The sequence below is a fragment of the Hyperolius riggenbachi genome, chromosome 6 (genome assembly GCF_040937935.1).
Source record: "Hyperolius riggenbachi isolate aHypRig1 chromosome 6, aHypRig1.pri, whole genome shotgun sequence".
NCBI lineage: Eukaryota > Metazoa > Chordata > Amphibia > Anura > Hyperoliidae > Hyperolius > Hyperolius riggenbachi.
In genome coordinates this window covers 21,593,284-21,611,300 of record NC_090651.1, presented here as the reverse complement: position 1 = coordinate 21,611,300, position 18,017 = coordinate 21,593,284, and the positions used below count along the sequence as shown (strand labels likewise).

At 44.8% G+C, this 18,017-nt stretch overlaps 1 protein-coding gene across 1 annotated transcript in view; it reads right to left on the bottom strand.

Annotated features, from left to right (window-relative positions):
• Positions 1–18,017, bottom strand: part of SCP2 (sterol carrier protein 2) — a 97,607-nt gene that overhangs the window by 78,186 nt on the left and 1,404 nt on the right. The window contains exons 2-4 of the mRNA XM_068238983.1: positions 11,727–11,778; positions 5,992–6,063; positions 2,333–2,464 (exon numbers count right to left, since the gene is read on the bottom strand). Coding sequence (XP_068095084.1) covers positions 2,333–2,464; positions 5,992–6,063; positions 11,727–11,778 — 256 coding nt within the window. The remainder of the gene's footprint in view (positions 1–2,332; positions 2,465–5,991; positions 6,064–11,726; positions 11,779–18,017) is intronic.

Sequence of the window (18,017 nt, the reverse complement as noted above, 5' to 3'; positions counted from 1 at the left end):
CAATAATTCAGGTTGGAGTGAGCTTGAGATGTCTGGTTCACCATGAGCTTGCTGGTTAGTCTGTACCTCTCGGTGTTACAAGCCCTACTGCATAGAGCCAAATTAATCCATGCCATGCACTGATGAGGATCAAACAATCCGAAACAGTCTGTATGCATGTTGGATTATTCTGGCTCTGTACAAATTAAGCTGACACATCATTGCATTCCAGCGGTTTTGGAGGTGTATTTAGCTGCTAAGGGCAACAATGGTTAATTTGCATATATTCAGCAGTGATGCATTGTGGGAGACATCTCAAGCTCACTCCAACCTGAATTATCGCAAATTCTTTCTGTTTTAAGAAAGCAAACTTTTGTTTTTCTCAACATCTTAGTAAGGGGGCTTTTAGGACCATTGTAGTCCCTCACACACTCCAATGAGTTCTGGGTCACCATGAGCTTGCTGGTTAGTCTTTACCTAGAATAAAGCAGGCATATCAAGATGGAATCAAACATTACAGGCTTGCTTTAATATATAATATAAAAAACTAAATCCTTAAAGTGGTCTGAAAGTCAGCATTTCTATTTTGCTCTAAAAAATTCCTTACACCTTAACCTGCTTAGCGGTAATCATGAGTCAGGCTCGGGATGGAAATCTGCAGCTCAGAGCGGTAAACCCATGCCTGAGTGAATTATATGCGGGAGCTGCAGCAGATCTCTCTGTGGTACATTTTTCTTCTTGTTTTTAGAGTTTAAAAGCTTGTGAAAAAATTGTACGGCTATTAGACCCTAAATCTTGAAATAACCATAACGCCAGGAATGTTAACCTCCTTATCGGTAACCCCGTGCTGGACACGGGGTAAGCCGCCGCGGAGGATTTCTCAGGCCCTGCTGGGCCGATTTGCATAATTTTTTCAAACACGCAGCTAGCACTTTGCTAGCTGCGTGTTTGGTCCGATCGCCGCCGATACCTGCCGCGATACAGGCCCCCCCGCATACCTCTTGCGCAGCCTGGCCAATCGCCGCCAGGCTACGCTATGGGGTGGATCGGGACTCCCTGTGACGTCACGACGTCGATGACATCGCTCCGTTCGTCGCCATGGCGACGGAGGAAGCCCACAAGGAAATTCCACTCAGAACAGGATTTCCGGATGGGCATACTCGCCGGTGGCGATCAAACAGTAGGGGGGGGGGGGGAAGCATGTAGCTAGTGCTAGGCTAGCTACATGCAAAAACAAAACAAAAAAAAACAGGCCGCCAGGGAGGTTAAAGCTACTATGCCAGAATTTTTTTTTTTTTTTTTTGTAGAACATCACCGAAATGGTTAAACACAGCACCGTGTCCTGTTATGTAAAGGCTGTCCAGTTTCAAGAAAACATCCAGACTGGAGATAGCAATCTTTGTTTACATTCCAATATTGATACATTTGTGTGCAACAAGTTAAAAAAAAAAACACTCTGAGAAGCTCTCTCTGCTTCAAGCACACACACAGTTCCGAACAGCTCATTAGAAGATTTTAATAGATAATAAAAAGCAGTTAGAATAAAATGCAATAGCAGCTTTCAGGGCAAGATAAACTACACTTTGGGAACTTGTCATTTGTAAATAGACAATATTACGTGTGCACAAAAGCAAATATGATAACTGTTTGAGTAATAAAAAGTAGGAAAACACATTTTTATTGAATGTTATGTCGGAGTTTCAGACCACTTTAAAATGTCCGTTGGCCTCCGTTGCAGAAACCAGTCTGAATTTAGCCCCAATTTGAACCCAGCTTAACTACAAATACTTCTATGCAACTCTATTCATTACTGACATCAGGAAGATCAGCAGGATAGCCAGGCAACTGGCATAGCTTAAAGTGGACCTGAACTCTTCACAGGACACAAGGAAAACAGAGAGAAATACACCCTGTATGTTGTTTTTAGACAGAAGAACCTGTCAATTTTCACTCATTTTCAAGTAATCACAAGTGAAATTTGATTTTTAAGCTGTATCCGCACACAAATTCGGCAGTCCATGGCAGACACAGCTAACATGTAAACACAGGATGTTAACCCTTTGTCTGCTTCCATGAAAGCAGGAAGTAGACACACTGCAGATTTATTGCAGGATTCGTAAAAGCTGTAACAAATTTTTTTTTTCTTTAAAGGTTATTATGCTGTTGCTTATCTTTTAGAACAGAAAGGAAGTGCTGAGTTCAGGTCCGCTTTAAAAGAAAAGAATGATGGCAGCCTCCACGTCACTCTCAATACAGGGTCACTTTAACTTAGCAAAAGTTTATCGAGCATCGGCAATCAGACCCCATTCATCCAGCACATGTAAAGCTCTCAGCTCAGGCATTCGGCCCTCACCTCCCTGCACCAGCTGCCTGGCCATGAACAGAGCGGTAGATCCCGTTGAGCAGTTGTTGTTGACGTTGATGATGGGGATTCCGGTGAGGCCCAGGCTGTGGTAGATGGCCCGCTGACCGCAAGTCGAGTCCCCTAAAAACAAGACAACACTTAATGCAGTCTGTGTGCAGAGGTGATGAAAACCAGCAGTCATCAAATCATAATCTTAAAGGAGCACTACGCCGAAAAATTGTCAGCTTCCCTGCTCGCTACACAGTTTTTTTGGCAGTTGGACAGAGCAACTGCCATTCACTAAGTGCTTTTGAAAATAAATCCCTGAGAATCCCCTCATGAAGAGATGGACTAGTCCAAAACCTGTTGCTTCTGTCAGATTTCTACTACCTACTGTAAGTGACAGCAACATAGGAGAAAAGTAATTTATGGCTCATTTTACTCTGGAAGAAACATACTTCTAATTTGTAGAGGTTTTAGATTTAAAATTTTACCATTTTTCGCCATAGTGCCCCTTTAACAGGAGGAGAAAAAAAAATAATCTTCACAATTATAGTGACTGTCAAGTGGATAAAAAAACAATATATCAGTATATAATATCAGATACTCACCTAAGAAGATGAAAGGCTCTTGGTCCTATAAAGCCTTCCCGATTTTCTCATGGTCCCCGCTCCAGCGCTGGCTCCACCATAGTAGTATCTGACCGATCGGTCGAATATTGCTCTCCACCAACGCTGGAGGCTTCAGATATCTACGGGAGCCAGAGTGCTCTTGAAGATTGGCGGCTCCACACTGCGCTTGCGCTAGCGCGCTCTCTCACGCATACGCAGTATGGAGCCGCCCGTCTTTGGGAGCACTCAAGCTCCCGCTGTGAGAGATTCAAAACGGGGAGCAAGCACTGGAACGAGGGGCCGTGAGAGGAATGAGAAGGCTCTATAGGACCCAGAGCCTTTCCAAGTATCTGTTTTTATTCCCCTTCAATAGACTTTAGCTTTAAAGTGTAGTTTCAGCCATTTTTGTGGATAGGGTGGGGGAAGGGGGGAGAAACCGTGTCATGATTTTATTGCAACCTGTCACCAGTTTAGAGACCCAACTACATCCTGATTGCTACAAGTGGCAATCATTAAAGGTGCATTAACCTGTATAGGTATTACAGGGGTTACAAAGGGGCTAATAGGCTAGGTAGGAGTTAAAACTTCTTGAGTTGGATGATGAAACGCGTAGGTCTCAACGCACATCCTTGATCCTGTGGCTGGGATCGCTCTGCCCATGTGCAATACGCTACAACTATGTAGTGTGCATGCACAGAGCGCTCCCGGCCGCGGGGTGTAAACAAGGATGCACGACGTCACGTTGGGTAGCGCCTGCACAGTCTTCGGCCAACCCTCCCAACCAAGAAGTAGCTTCGGAGGGTTGGTACAGAGTAACGGAGGGAGCTGGAGAAGAACGTGGGAGTGGGAGGTGAGCGGTAGGCAAGAGGAGAGCCCACTACACTTGCCTGCTCACCTGTTTTGAAATTTTCTTTTGGACTAAGGTATCCTTTAAATGTGTTTTTTTTGTGATCTGCTCCGATGCAGGAAAAAAAAACCCAGGCTGGTTGCTGCAGATTTTCTCACCATGCATTGTTCCACATGCGATACGCATGCAATAGAAGTCAACAGTTCCACATGTAAATTTTGGATGCAAAAAATCTGCATCCGCTTTCTCATCTAACAGGCTTCTTCTTATATTCTGTGCAGTCACAGTGAGGTCTTGTTGTTAAAAATGGATGCAAAAATTTGCATTCAAAACTTGCATAAAAATGCATATGTTTTCACAAAAATTTAATTCGCAACCGTTCTCAAACTGCATGCAAGACAGTAAAAATGGGCCTTAAACTGAACCTGAAACAAGTAAAATTATTCAAAATGAACACATGATGTACCTACTTACCTTTCCGACAGTTCCACTCAAAAGCTCAACATTTTCTTCTAACAATGATTCAATCCAGATCTAACAAGAGTTTTTTAGAAGTGAAATATAACAGTTGGGCGATATTACAGTGTGCTGACCAGGAAGCTGTTATGGGGTAATGGCCATTTTCAAAATGGAAGACAGAGAATTCCACTGATCACAGACGTAGGAGAGGAGAAAGAGATTGATGAGTAGACTACACGGGAGGCAAGTATGATGTGTGTATGGTTATTTTGATTTTCAGTTCAGGTTTTCTTTAAAGGATACCCAAAGTGACGTGTGACATGATGAGATAGACATGTGAATGTACAGTGCCTAGCACACAAATAACTATGATGTGTTCTTTTTTCTTTCTCTGCCTGAAAGAGTTAAATATCAGGTATGTAAGTGGCTGACTCAGTCCTGACTGTAAGTGGCTGACTCCGTCCTGACTCAGACAGGAAGTGACTACAGTGTGACCCTCACTGATAAGAAATTCCAACTAAAAACACTTTCCTAGCAGAAAATGGCTTCTGAGAGCAAGAAAGAGATACAAAGGGGAATTTCTTATCAGTGAGGGTCACACTGTAGTCACTTCCTGTCTGAGTCAGGACGGAGTAAGCCACTTACATACCTGATATTTAACTCTTTCAGGCAGAGAAAGAAAAAAAGAAACACAGCATAGTTATTTGTGTGCTAGGCACGGTACATACCCATGTCTATCTCATCATGTCACATGTCACTTCGGGTATCCTTTAACACTAAAGTGCTGGCTGGAGAAAAATGTTTAGTCCTTGCAGCATATACACATAATTGAATGTCCTGAGGGCTCTTTCACACCACAGCTGTTTTTCTGCGTTTCAACGCAACGACGACAGTTTGCGTTGGCCAAGGTAAAATGAAAGTCCATAGACTTTAATTTTACCTTTCACACCCGACGCTGCGTTTCGATACGAAACACCCAGGAGCATTTTATCGTCGGGAATCTGCGTTTTCTCGTCGGGTTAATTAATTACTACCGCCGCTACTCAGCGTCGCACCGCAGTATCCCGACGGCACGCCGCAGCCTATTCAACGCGCGCAGGAGAACGGCGTTCTCCTGCACGCCTTGTCTAATGTGAAAGAGGCCTGAGACCAACATCAATATATACAAAGTTCATGTATATATCTGAAAGCTTCAAAAAGTGGGCAGCTTCTACTGCATCAGGTTCAGTGCATGAACACCTCCACCACACTCGCAAGACTGGGCACTCACCCTTTTATTCTGAGGTGAATCCTTTATGAGGATCTAGCAGCACAAGTGAGCAGTGGATCGGTAGAGGCTGGAGATCGCCTGAGAGTATCCCACAAACGCATCTGACCCATCTTGCAGGGGGTCATTGGGAAACGGTGAGTGCCCAGTCTTGCGGGTGTGTTGGTGGTCTTCATGCACTGAAGCTGCCCACATTTTGAAGCTTGAAGGTACAACGCATGAACCTTTTATATATTGGTGTTTTGATTATGTGTATATGCTGCAAGGACTATATTAGACTTGTAGCTCACTCTGAAATAGATTGTTGGCATTTTTTGTATTAAATGGAAACGTGCACCACCAGTGCATATCCCAAGTACAGTGTACTTTTTAGCATACCAACACAGTGTATTTTTGTTGTATGAAGAAAAATGTTTGCATAATGCAAATTACAGGATTCCACTCACAATAACAACCCCCGTTCCCACCATCCTCAGTTACCTACCATACACATAGCCCACACAGGCCTGCTCCACGGCAGAGTACGGGATTCCGGCATCCGCTAGAGCTTTCTCACCTGTAGGAGGGAGAGGACAGGGAGAGACAATATTAGTACCATTCCATCAGCAGCTATAGTGAGATTACAGTGCAGCCATCAGCTTCCTGTAGTTCTGGGCTCATGACATAAAACAATATACTGTAGTTGGCTTCCAATCTCCATTAAGGGGCCCATACACCTAACTATTTTCCCGCCGATATACAGCAGATTCGATCACTGTGATCGAATCTGCTGTGATCACTGCGATTCGCACAAACGCTGACAGAACGATCGATTTCCGTCTGAAATCAATCGTTCCCGTCGATCCGTCCATGCGGAAGATTTTTCTCGATCGCCGGCGAGTCGGGAGTGCGTCGATAGCGGCGTTCGAATGCCCGACGACCGACACAATACAGTGGCAATACATTACCTGGTCCGGCCGGCGCGACTCCCCCAGTCTCCGCTGTCTTCTTTTACACTCCGGGCTCCAGCTTCACTGAACTTCCTGTCCCGGCAGGAAGTTTAAACAGTAGAGCGCCCTCTACTGTTTAAACTTCCCCTGGACAGGAAGTTCAGTGAAGCCAGCCGGACTGGAGACCAGCGCGGAGAAGAAGACAGCGGAGACCGGGGGAGTCGCGCGGCCAGATCAGGTAATGTATAGCTGGCGGGCAGGCGGCGGCGGCAGCTCCACAGATTGTGAACGGTTTCATGCTGAAATCGATTCACAATCTGTTTGCAGTAAAGGCAGCCATACGATCCCTCTCTGATCAGATTCAATCAGAGAGGGATCTATCTGTTGGTCGAATCTGATGGCAAATCGACCAGTGTATGGCTACCTTTAGACTTTGGTAGAATTATAAATAAACTCTCACAGGGAGGATCTCCTGTGTTACCAATACAGTAAAAGCTTGGATTGCAAGAAACTTGGTTTAACCGCTTCAGGATGAGGACCACAGGCTAGTGGCCAGGCCATTTTTTACAATTCAGCACACTGCAGTTTTAACAGCTTGCTGCAGGGCCGTACAACTCAGCACACAAATTAATCTTGCTTCCTTCTCTTGTCACCAACAGAGCTTTCTGTTGGCAACATCTGATTGCCGCTGCCACGTTTGTTTGTTTTTATTAATTTAATTTTTTTTTCAAATAAAAATATCTTTATCCCCCCAGTACTTTTCTCCTATGTTGCTGTCACTTACAGTAGTTAGTAGAGATTTGACAGAGCTGACTAGCCCATCTCCTCACGGGGGATTTTCAAAAGCACTTTGTGAACGGCAGTTGCTCAGCCCGACTTCCAGAATAGTGGGCAAATGAGTAGGAAGGACGGCCTGCATGTTTGTATAGAGATCCTTTCCAGGGAGTGCTTTAGTAAAGAATAAATGAAATACTCTGAGAATTCCCCATGAGAAGATGGACTAGTCAAAAACATGTCAGTTCAGTCAGATTTTTAGTAACTACTGTGAGTGACAGCAACATAGGAGAAATGTAATTTATAGTTAATTTTACTCTGGAAGAAATAGTACGTGTATTTTCAATTTTACGTGATAGTGGTCCTTTCCGTCATCCATCTGATATACTGTAGAGGCCTTGCAGGGGTGTAACTACATTTCATGGAACCCCCCAGGAAAAAAAAAAAACTTTCATCCCCCCCCCAATAGTCACACACAAGTTTCCCTTGCCTCCCCTTGGTGACCCCTCACAGCCTGGGGGCCCATCTTGCACGGGTCATAAGCCAAATGTGGCCCTCATAATCTTCACACCTGTTACAAATGTAGCCACAAAGACAGCTGATATAATAGATAGACCCCTGTATTGGGGGAACGGAAGGTTAGTAGATGGGCCCCCTGCAGCTTGGGGCCCTCCTGCGGTTGCAGGCGCTGCTCTCCTCTAGTTATGCCTCTGAAGCCCTGTTCTAAGAGATAATCTGCTTTCATGAATGCCTCAGCATCCAGAGCCCCACTGCCGAATCTGCTGCCAAACTACTTGTTATGAGCCCTGCAAACCAAGTACCGTATACTGAGAAGTTTAGGCCTGCGGCGCACAGATAGATCAATGGCATGTGCTGAATTCCCCTGCCTTGAAATAGGAACACACAGGAGGTGGAGTACTGACACATCCTGAGGAAGCTCACAAGTGTGCAGGCGCAACGCGTCGGTGGGCGGGTTCAAGTCCCCTGGCCTGTGAATGCTCCCAGCAGCTGCAGCGGAAATGCAGGATTGCTGCGATCTGTACAATATATTTGCAGTGAGAAGAGGATAAACAATCCAATCTGTCTTCAATCACAACATAGTCCTCTTCCCCTCTCTGAAGATCTGGAATAAACTGGTACCGGTACCAGAAGGGGTATATGAGTGTTGAGTTGTGTGAGGACATATGAGGATGAATGAGCGTTCTGTGATGGCCATTTTTTTAACGGTTTTTAAAGTTCCGAAATAAAGCTGATGTTTATATTTTTCTACACTTATGAGCGACTCTTTCACTTATTCAATATGTTGAGTACTGTCACTGCCTTATGTCAGAAGAGTATCTGTGCTAGAACTGCATTAACGCTGCAAAGAGATCATCTTCCTATCCTGATTATTACATAGCGTAGGGACACCAGGAGCCAAATATAGTGTATCAGTATGTACTGGTAGTTGAAATTACGTATGATTGAGTTATAAGCTATACTCACAAAGCAGGGTTACCTCCAAGGCAGCCACTGTATAGGCAGGTGGGGAGATTAGACCTGACCCCTCTCAAGTCACTCTCCATAGAGGAGGATATAAGGGGGATACACCCCTCCACCAGGGGTGGACTTGATATAGCGTAGTATGGATACAGAGGCGCCAAAAGGATAAAAGTATCTTAAAATGTTTCAAAAACAAGAGGAGGCGGCCCGGTTCACATTAGCGTTCGCTATCAGGATTTTCCGGATCGGATCCGGAACGCATACTGTACAAACGGAACGTACGTTCCACATAGCAATGTAATGTCTATGCGGACGTTCACACGCGTCCGTTCCGTACGTACCGGAGCTGGATCGGATCCGGACTCTTTTCCAACATGCGCTATTTTTTGGGTCCGGATCTCCGGCCCACGCACCCTGACCGGAGCCTGACAGCACCATCAGGCACACAGAAACCAATGGGGAACGGAAGGCACAGAACACACTGCCTACAAAAACCTGAAGTTCTACCCCACTTCCTATGCGTATCCAAGCGGCCATTTCGGATGGGGACACATGGGCCAAGCATGTCTGGAGTGGAGCAGCAGTGACAGACGTGCTGGAGCTGTTTGGCAGAATATCGGAGGTGGAGGTGAGGCCTACAGCGGAGGAACCTGATTCTACAGGTGCACCTTCTGCTGACCCCAACATTTTTTTATTTAATTTCGCTATTTTTTGCCCACGGATCCTGATGGCAGCCTGATGCATGCCTGATGCAAACGGACCGGATCCGGATCGGATCCTGATCAGAACCGTACGGTTCCGATCAGGATCAGGTCCTGATCCGATCAGGATCCGATCAGGATCCGGTCCGTTTGCAAGGCAAAACGCAAGTGTGAATGGGGCCGAAGGGAAGCATATGTGGTCTCTCTCCGTGAGAGGTGCCTGGCTCTTCTACTGACCACATATGCTATTGCTCCATTGTTACTGCATGATGAAGCGGGATCAAACCTGCGAAACGCGTTGCATTGTTCCCCCGGAACATGTAAATAAACTATTTTTTTTTTGTATTTGACAAACACATTGGCAATTTTTGTGTCTGCTTGGAGGAGGCAAGTCCACCACGGCCTCCTCAGGTTTTAAACTTTTTAGATACTTTTATTCTTTTGGAGCCTCTGTATCTATCCCGATTATTAAATCTGAGTAAAAACATACAACTGCATTCAAAAATTCCTATCTTAGGCAAGCAGTACTTCCCGTCTAGAGTCTAGGCTGTGGGCCACATCTGACCCCCACATCTCCCTGCACTGCACTACACTGGTGTTGAAAGAAAAAGTGATGAAATCCTGTATTTCTGTCCAAAAGTAAAAGCTGTGGTCACATGACAGCTCAAGCCTCTTCCCCTCCTCCGTGTCCTGAATGCCTGCATCACCGTGTGTGTCTGCTTCTGCCAGCAGGAGAACGCACCCTCTACCAGCAATGCAGAGGTTAAAGAGACACTGAAGCGAAAAAAAAATGATATAATAATTTGTATGTGTAGTACAGCTAAAAAATAACACATTGGGAGCAGAGACAATTCTAATATGGTTTCCATCACAGGAAGAGTTAAGAAACTCCAGTTTCTATATATGCAAAAGATCCACTGAGCTCCACGACTTTCAAAGAGCTCTGTCTTCCGAAGCTTATTATCTCAAATGTCAGTCACTGTATTGTTTTTTTTCCCTGCAGAGAACAGTTCAAAAGTTCACTGGCCTGCTCTGTGAAATCATTTAGAATGCGGAGTAGTGTGTAAACTGCAAATATTAGAGAATGATGCAATGTTATAAAAAAACTATATAACGGAAAATAAAAATGAGAAATATTTTCTTTGCAACTAATGTTCTAGTAATTATCAGTACTACACAACCAATTCATTATATCATCATTTTTTTGTCGCCTCAGTGTCTCTTTAAAGGCAATCCGAGGTGAGAGAGATATGGAGGCTGCCATATTTATTTCCTCTTAAACAATGCACATTTCCTGGCTGTCCTGCTGATCCTCTGCCTCTAATACTTTTAGCCATAGACACTGAACATGCATGCAGATCAGATACTTTAGACAAAAATCTGACAAGATTAGCTGCATGCTTGTTTCAGGTGTGTGATTCGGAAACTACTGCAGCCGGACGTATCAGCAGGGCTGCCAGGCAACTGGTATTGTTTAAAAGGAAATAAATATGGCAGCCTCCATATGTCTCAGGAGCAATTGTGACTTATTTTTCACACCCGGCCTAATCTATTGGCTGGCAGGAAACCTGGACACTCCCATGTCACATGTGTGTTTTTCATGCACGCTTTACATCATTACAAGTAAGCAGGCTGAAATGAGCTTTGTCATTAACCCCTGTGATGTATACAGCTAAACTGATGGGATAACTGTAGTATACCATTTTCTCAGCGATACTGAAGTTTCACACAGGGACGTTACAGGCGCACGTTAGTGCAGCCTGTAACGCTCCCCCAACGTACAGCAATGTAACACAAGTGGGCTGTTCACACTGCCCGCGTTGCGTTACATGTAAAGCTGCACGTTCTTCCGAACGTGCAGCATGCTATGGCGTTACAGCGGCTTAAGCCACGTTAGACTGTTTTCACATGCGCAGTCCTGTTGGGGAGGAGCGGAGAGCGGCCAGGCACATGGCTAATTAATATTCACTGCACGGTGTGACGTACAGTGTTTACTTCCTGGAGCGGCCGTTCTGTGCGGCGATTGGCCGGGTGGGACCACGTGATGCCGCATGCGTCCAAGAGTACGCATCACGGGCGCCAGAGTGAGCTGCACAACGCGGCTCACTCTGACGTCCACATCGAAGAGCACCAGGCCTTGCGTTAGGGGCACGTTATGCGACCTTAACGTAGCACCTAATGCAACGTCCTGGTGTGCAAGTAGCCTAATGGTGCATACAAGCATCCACTTTTCATTGGCCAATCAAATTGCTCAGATCTAGCAGTGGGCAGCGCTTTGCTGAACCAATCCTCTCAGTCAAACATAAAGCATGGATTCTGGCTGCTTTTCTCACCGGCTTCCTTGGCCATGTCTGGATAGTCAACAGAGTCCCGGGGCTTCAGGAACTGCAAGGAAAACAGAAGCACATAAACATAGACGTGAAACTTCAACCAAAACAGTTATTTTTTCAAGGTACTTGGAAGAGTTTATTGAACTTTGTAAAGTTTTTTTTTTTTTTTGGTTGAATTTGTCCTAATTGTGAAGCAGGAAATGATGCAAAAATGTCCAAATAGGGACACAGATAGCAATAATAACTTTAGAGCACGCTCGAAGAAAACAAAACAAAAAACTAGATACTTACCTCAGTCTTATTAGAGGGAAGCCTATGGGTAGCCCAGAAACTTTGCCAACCCCCCCTCATCTGGTTTTTTGAATGTTTTTACCCTACAAGTTAAGAGAGCAGAAGGGAAGGAGGGAGCATGCTAGCTGGGCGAGGACCTAAAACAGCACTCTAGACTTGGACAAGTCTCACCTTTTAAGGCTACCACGTATATCTGTAAGGATCCCTCCTGCCGGTTGCAGCGGAGCTTTCAATCAGTGTAGCACCGGATTGCATGATTACCATTCAGCTGTATGGGAATTTGCATGTCTGTTCCCTTTGGCTGATGTCCACATAAAAGCCTGCCTCTCATTTCAGACCTCGCCTGACATAGCGTACAGCTTACCTGAGTTGTTGCTGGGTCCATGCTGTGATATTGTATTTTGTATTGACTTGCTTTGCATTACCTTGCCTGCCTGGACGTTCACTGCACCTGCGGGGGTGCAGTGGAGTTTTACCATCCTGCTAGTGGGAGACTGCCTTCACCACGTTGGTGACTGGTAGTTATCCTGCTTGCTCTGTTCCTGAGGATGGAACTATAGCAGCAGTTGCTATTAGTTGCACGCCTACCTGTTTGTCTTGTCTATATCAGTGTGGATGTTTTCCTTTGCTGGGGCAGCGACTAGATTGGCAAGCATTCCGTCTGTCTCTCTGTTGTCTGTCTTGTTACACAGAGGCTCAGGCAGCACTCGCCCTGAGCAACCAGTGTATCTTGTTCGCTAACAGCCAGTCTGTCTGTCTGTCTGTGGTTTGTCTTGTTACTCAGATCAGAGGCTCAGTGCGGCATCGCACTGAGCAACCATTGTGTCTTGTTTATTTGTGGCGGTATCGGAAGCCCAGAGCTGCGGTTGCTCTGGGCAATCTTGCTCCCTTTTCCATAACTCCTGTAGGGATCTGTGTAGCCTCTTCCATATCACCCAGCTACATAGTCTTGTTTATTCTGGTGGTACTCTGGCTTTCTTGTCCTCAGCTGCTATACCTTGCACCTCCAAGGCCTGGGCGTAACCGAAGTCGGGCAGGTGTTGCTCTTCACCTCCCGTTCAAGCGGGGACGCACCACATAGGGGGAAGAAGGTGGCGTTAGATTGGGGCATAGCGGCTGAAAAGAAAGCAGGAGATCTGCCAGGCATTACAATATCCTTTTTGGTGAATCTTAAAGGGGAACTGAAGTAAGAGATATACGGAGGCTGCCATATTTATTTCCTTTTAATCAATACCAGTTTCCTGGCAGCCCTGCTGGTCTATTTCTCTGCAGTAGTATCTGAATAACACCAGAAACAAGCATGCAGCTAGTCTTGTCAGATCTGAGTTTAAAGTCTGAAACACCTGATCTGCTGCATGCTTGTTCAGGGGCTATGGCTAATAGTATTAGAGGAAGAGGATCAGCAGGGCTGCCAGGCAACTGGTATTGCTTAAAAGGAAATAAACATGGCAGCCTCCATATACCTCTCTCTTCAGCTCCCCTTTAAGACGACTAATCTTCAGACACCTACTTACTGTTGACCTTTAACTGGTCATTGGGCCCTATTAAGAAGAAGTTTGTTTTGCGTCAATGATCCAGCTAAAATTGGCCTAGAAGAATACAGGACATGAGGAAGCAGTTTTTAAATGTCCACGAAACGTGTCAAGCACTACTAAAAGCCGCATTGCATTCATAGAAGATAAAGCATTTTTCTGCCTTCATAAACAGCCTTATTATAGCGTCTTCATCAATGTATTTACGCTGAGTGTCTATGTCACTAGAACTATCAAGACTGAGACAGTTATTTATACTTAAAATGCAAAAATAGATAATTACCTAAGAGGGAAGCCTCTGGAATTTCCAGATAGGCCTGAAAAATTTTAGGAAAAAAATGAATTGAACGATTTCTGTCCAAAATTGCGATTTTGATAGCTTTGTTCCCCCTCTGTGCCTTTCTGTCCTGTCTCTCTTTGTGCACCCTCTGTGTCTCTGTGCCCCCTTTGTGTCTCTCTGTTCCCCCTCTGGGAAGCTCTCTGTGCCGCCTCTGTCCCCCAAGCAGCGGCAGTGCTGGACATACCTTCCAGCACGAGTCCAGCGATGCCCGTCTATCCACTTTGCCTCCTGCAGGCTCTAATGCACGACATACTTCCTGTCTGTCACGTGACATACAGGAACCATGCCGTGCACAAGAGCAGGCAGACGGTGATAGAGGACGGACAGGAATGTCCAACACTGCCGATGCTGAGGGCCACACGCTCTGGGACTTGGGGGAAGTTTGAAGGTCCTTCTTCAAAATTCCCCCCATGCGGAAATGACGTCATTGCGGAAATCGCCGCTTTGACGATCCTGAAATCATGATCTTGGCGATCGCAACTTCGTCTTAAATTGGATTTATCTTCAGGCCTACTTCCTGCGTTCACCTTCAGACCGCTACTACTAGGACCCTCTTGAAGATCAAGTCTGAGCTCCTTGTCACGCATGAATGCGGCCGTGCTGCAGTCACACAAGCATGGCTGCACCTGTGCAGTAAGCCGGAGACGCTCGTCCACTGGGTAGGAGCATACTCACCCATTCCTGCGCAGGCGCAGTAAGGCTTGGGAGGGCAGCCAAGCTTTTGACAGATTTTGTTCGGGGGTCTGTGGGTGGCAATGGTGTTGGCCAGGAAGAGGTGGGAAGCCTCTGCAGGATCCAGATGTAAGTATCTAATTAACGAGATTTACACAACTTAGAGCACACACGTCAAACCAGGGCTGTGGAGTCGGAGTTGGAGTCAGGGCAATTTTGGGCACCCGGAGTCGGAGTTGGAGTCGTTGATTTCATAAACTGAGGAGTCGGATGATTTTTGTACAAAATCCACAGCCCTGTTAAGTATTAGACTAAGGAGTCAGAGTCGAGGAGTCGGAGCAATTTTGGGTGCCCGGAGTCGGCGTCGTGGTTTCATAAACCAAGGAGTCGGAAGATTATTGTACCGACTCCACAGCCCTGCGTCAAACTCCAGCCCGCAGGCCAAATCTGGCCCTCAGAGCCATTAAATTTGGCCCTCAAGTGGTTTTCCCACTTTGCATTATGTTTGGCCCACTCTAGACCACCAGAAAAGCTATATTGAAGGGTGAGCCCTAGATCAGCAGGGAAGCCATATGGGGAGGTAGTGGGAGAGCACTAAACACCAGGGACCTGTATAGGGGAGGGTGGGGGCTTCTAGATACCAGGGAACTGTATAGGGGTTGGAGGAGGGCGGGGGGGGGGGGGGGGTCAATGGACACTTAGGAACTTTATAAGGGAGGAATGTGGCCAGTAGACATTGATGTTGGCCCGCGACTAGGTTCCAGTGTACAATTTTGGCCCTTTTTGTATTTGAGACCCCTGCCTTAGAGGCCTCTTGGCCTAGGAGGTGCGCCTGGGTTTGAGGGGCATAAAGAGATTGGTATTTGCATACTTGGCAGTGATGCATCATGAGAAACCACACTTGCCCACTTATACCTGAAATAATGCGAATACGTTGTTTTAAGAAGGCAAATTTATATTCAGTGTAACACACTGAAAAGTGGACCAATGATTTACTTTTGGACAACTCTGGATTGGGACATAAAGGGCTCGATTCACAAAGCGGTGCTAACCCAGTTAGAGACTTTAGACGTGATAACCATTGCACCACGCTGGTGAAAAGCCAGTTTAGGCGTGATAAGTTTAGGCATGATAAGTTTAGGCATGATAAGTTTAGATCGCTCGCAAAGTTCCGCACGCAAAGCAGCGCCATTAAATTCTATGCAAAGTGCACCAGACTTTGCTAGCGCAAAACTTTTGATCAGCTGTGCACTACGGTGCTAACCCAGTTGGTGCTTAAACTTATCATGCCTAAACTTATCACACCTAAACTTATCATACCTAAACTTATCACGCCTAAACTTATCACGCCTAAACTTATCACGCCTAAACTGAGTTTAGGCATGATAAAGGGCTTTTCACCAGCGTGCTAACTGTTAGCACCGCTTTGTGGATCAGGCCCAAAGCATCATTTTCTTTTTTGTTATTGTTGTTTTCAATGTGCTTTTAAATTTGTTTTAAACTCTTTACCACAGTTTATACAATACTGTAACGTGTAACAACAAAAATATATAACAAAAACCAGTGCTGTATATTTTGTACATACAGAAAACTTTGTATGTATGTAACTTGAGTTGTTTGTAAGTAGGGGACTGTCTCTCAATTAAAATGCTCTAGGTTATTTTTTTTAACCAGAAATCGAATAAATATGTGCCAGAAGTAAAGTAAGTAAAATAATACACACAATGATTGGAGCTATGCCAGAGCATGCTGCGGGGACTGTGTACAAATGTCATTTCACCCGGACTTTGTTACTCTTGGTCTTTGTGAGACAAGTGTTATGGATCATCCATTCGTGTCTCCCACATACAGCACACACACATCAGGTCCCCTCTAGCATAAGTATACTTAAGCCTGGCACACACTTTCAATTATGATTGGCCAATGACTGACCAATTTTACCACCTCTATGCAGTATGAGAGTTTACCTGTACAATCTGCTCATACATAATATTCAATCTCTGTTGACGCTCATAGTACACAAAAGTGGTAAAATTGGTCAGTGATTGGCCAATCATAATTGAAAGTGTGTACCAGGCTTCAGGGTCATCTCATACAAGCACTTTGCTAATGCTTGCAATTAGCATGTTGTTTTATATTTTCTGTTGCAGGATGCTTTGTTGATGTGTGCATTTCGGATACACCATAGACCTGTGAGGAGAAGATGTCAGTGTTATATAAACACTTAATAATAATAATATAGTTGGACATTAGACTATGACTATGGTAGGATTAGAGTGTGAGCTCCTCTGAGGACAGTCAGTGACATGACTATGTACTCTGTAACGTGCTGCAGAAGATGTCACTGCTATATAAATACATAATAATAATATGGTAGGACATTACACTATGACTATGGTGGTATTAGACTGTGAGCTCCTCTGAGGATAGTCAGGGACATGACTACTCTATGTACTCTGTAACGTGCTGCAGGAGAGGTCAGTGTTATATAAATACATAATAATAATATGGTAGGACATTACACTATGACTATGGTGGTATTAGACTGTGAGCTCCTCTGAGGATAGTCAGGGACATGACTACTCTATGTACTCTGTAACGTGCTGCAGGAGAGGTCAGTGTTATATAAATACATAATAATAATATGGTAGGACATTAGGCTATGACTATGGTGGGATTAGATTGTGAGCTCCTCTGAGGACAGTCAGTGACATGACTATGCACTCTGTAAAGTGCTGCAGAAGATGTCAGTGCTATATAATTACATAATAATAATATGGTAGGACATTAGACTATGACTATGGAGGATTGGATTGTGAGCTCCTCTGAGGACAGTCAGTGACATGACTATGTACTCTGTAAAGTGCAGCAGGAGATGTCAGTGCTATATAAATACATAATAATAACATGGTAGGGCATTAGACTATGACTATGGTAGGATTAGATTGTGAGCTCCTCTGAGGACAGTCAGTGACATGACTATGTACTCTGTAAAGTGCAGCAGGAGATGTCAGTGCTATATAAATACATAATAATAATATGGTAGGACATTACACTATGACTATGGTAGGATTAGATTGTGAGCCCTTCTGAAGACAGTCAGTGACATGACTATGTACTCTGTAATGTGCTGCAGAAGATGTCAGTGCTATATAAATACATAATAATAATATGGTAGGACATTACACTATGACTATGGTGGTATTAGATTGTGAGCTCCTCTGAAGACAGTCAGTGACATGACTATGTATCCTGTAAAATGCTGCAGAAGATGTCAGTGCTATACAAATACATAATAATAATATGGTAGGAAATTAGACTATAACTATGGTAGGATTAGATTGTGAGCTCCTCTGAGGACAGTCAGTGACATGACTATGTGCTCTGCAAAGTGCTGCAGAAGATGTCAGTGCTATATCAATACATAATAATATGGTAGGACATTAGACTCTATGGTAA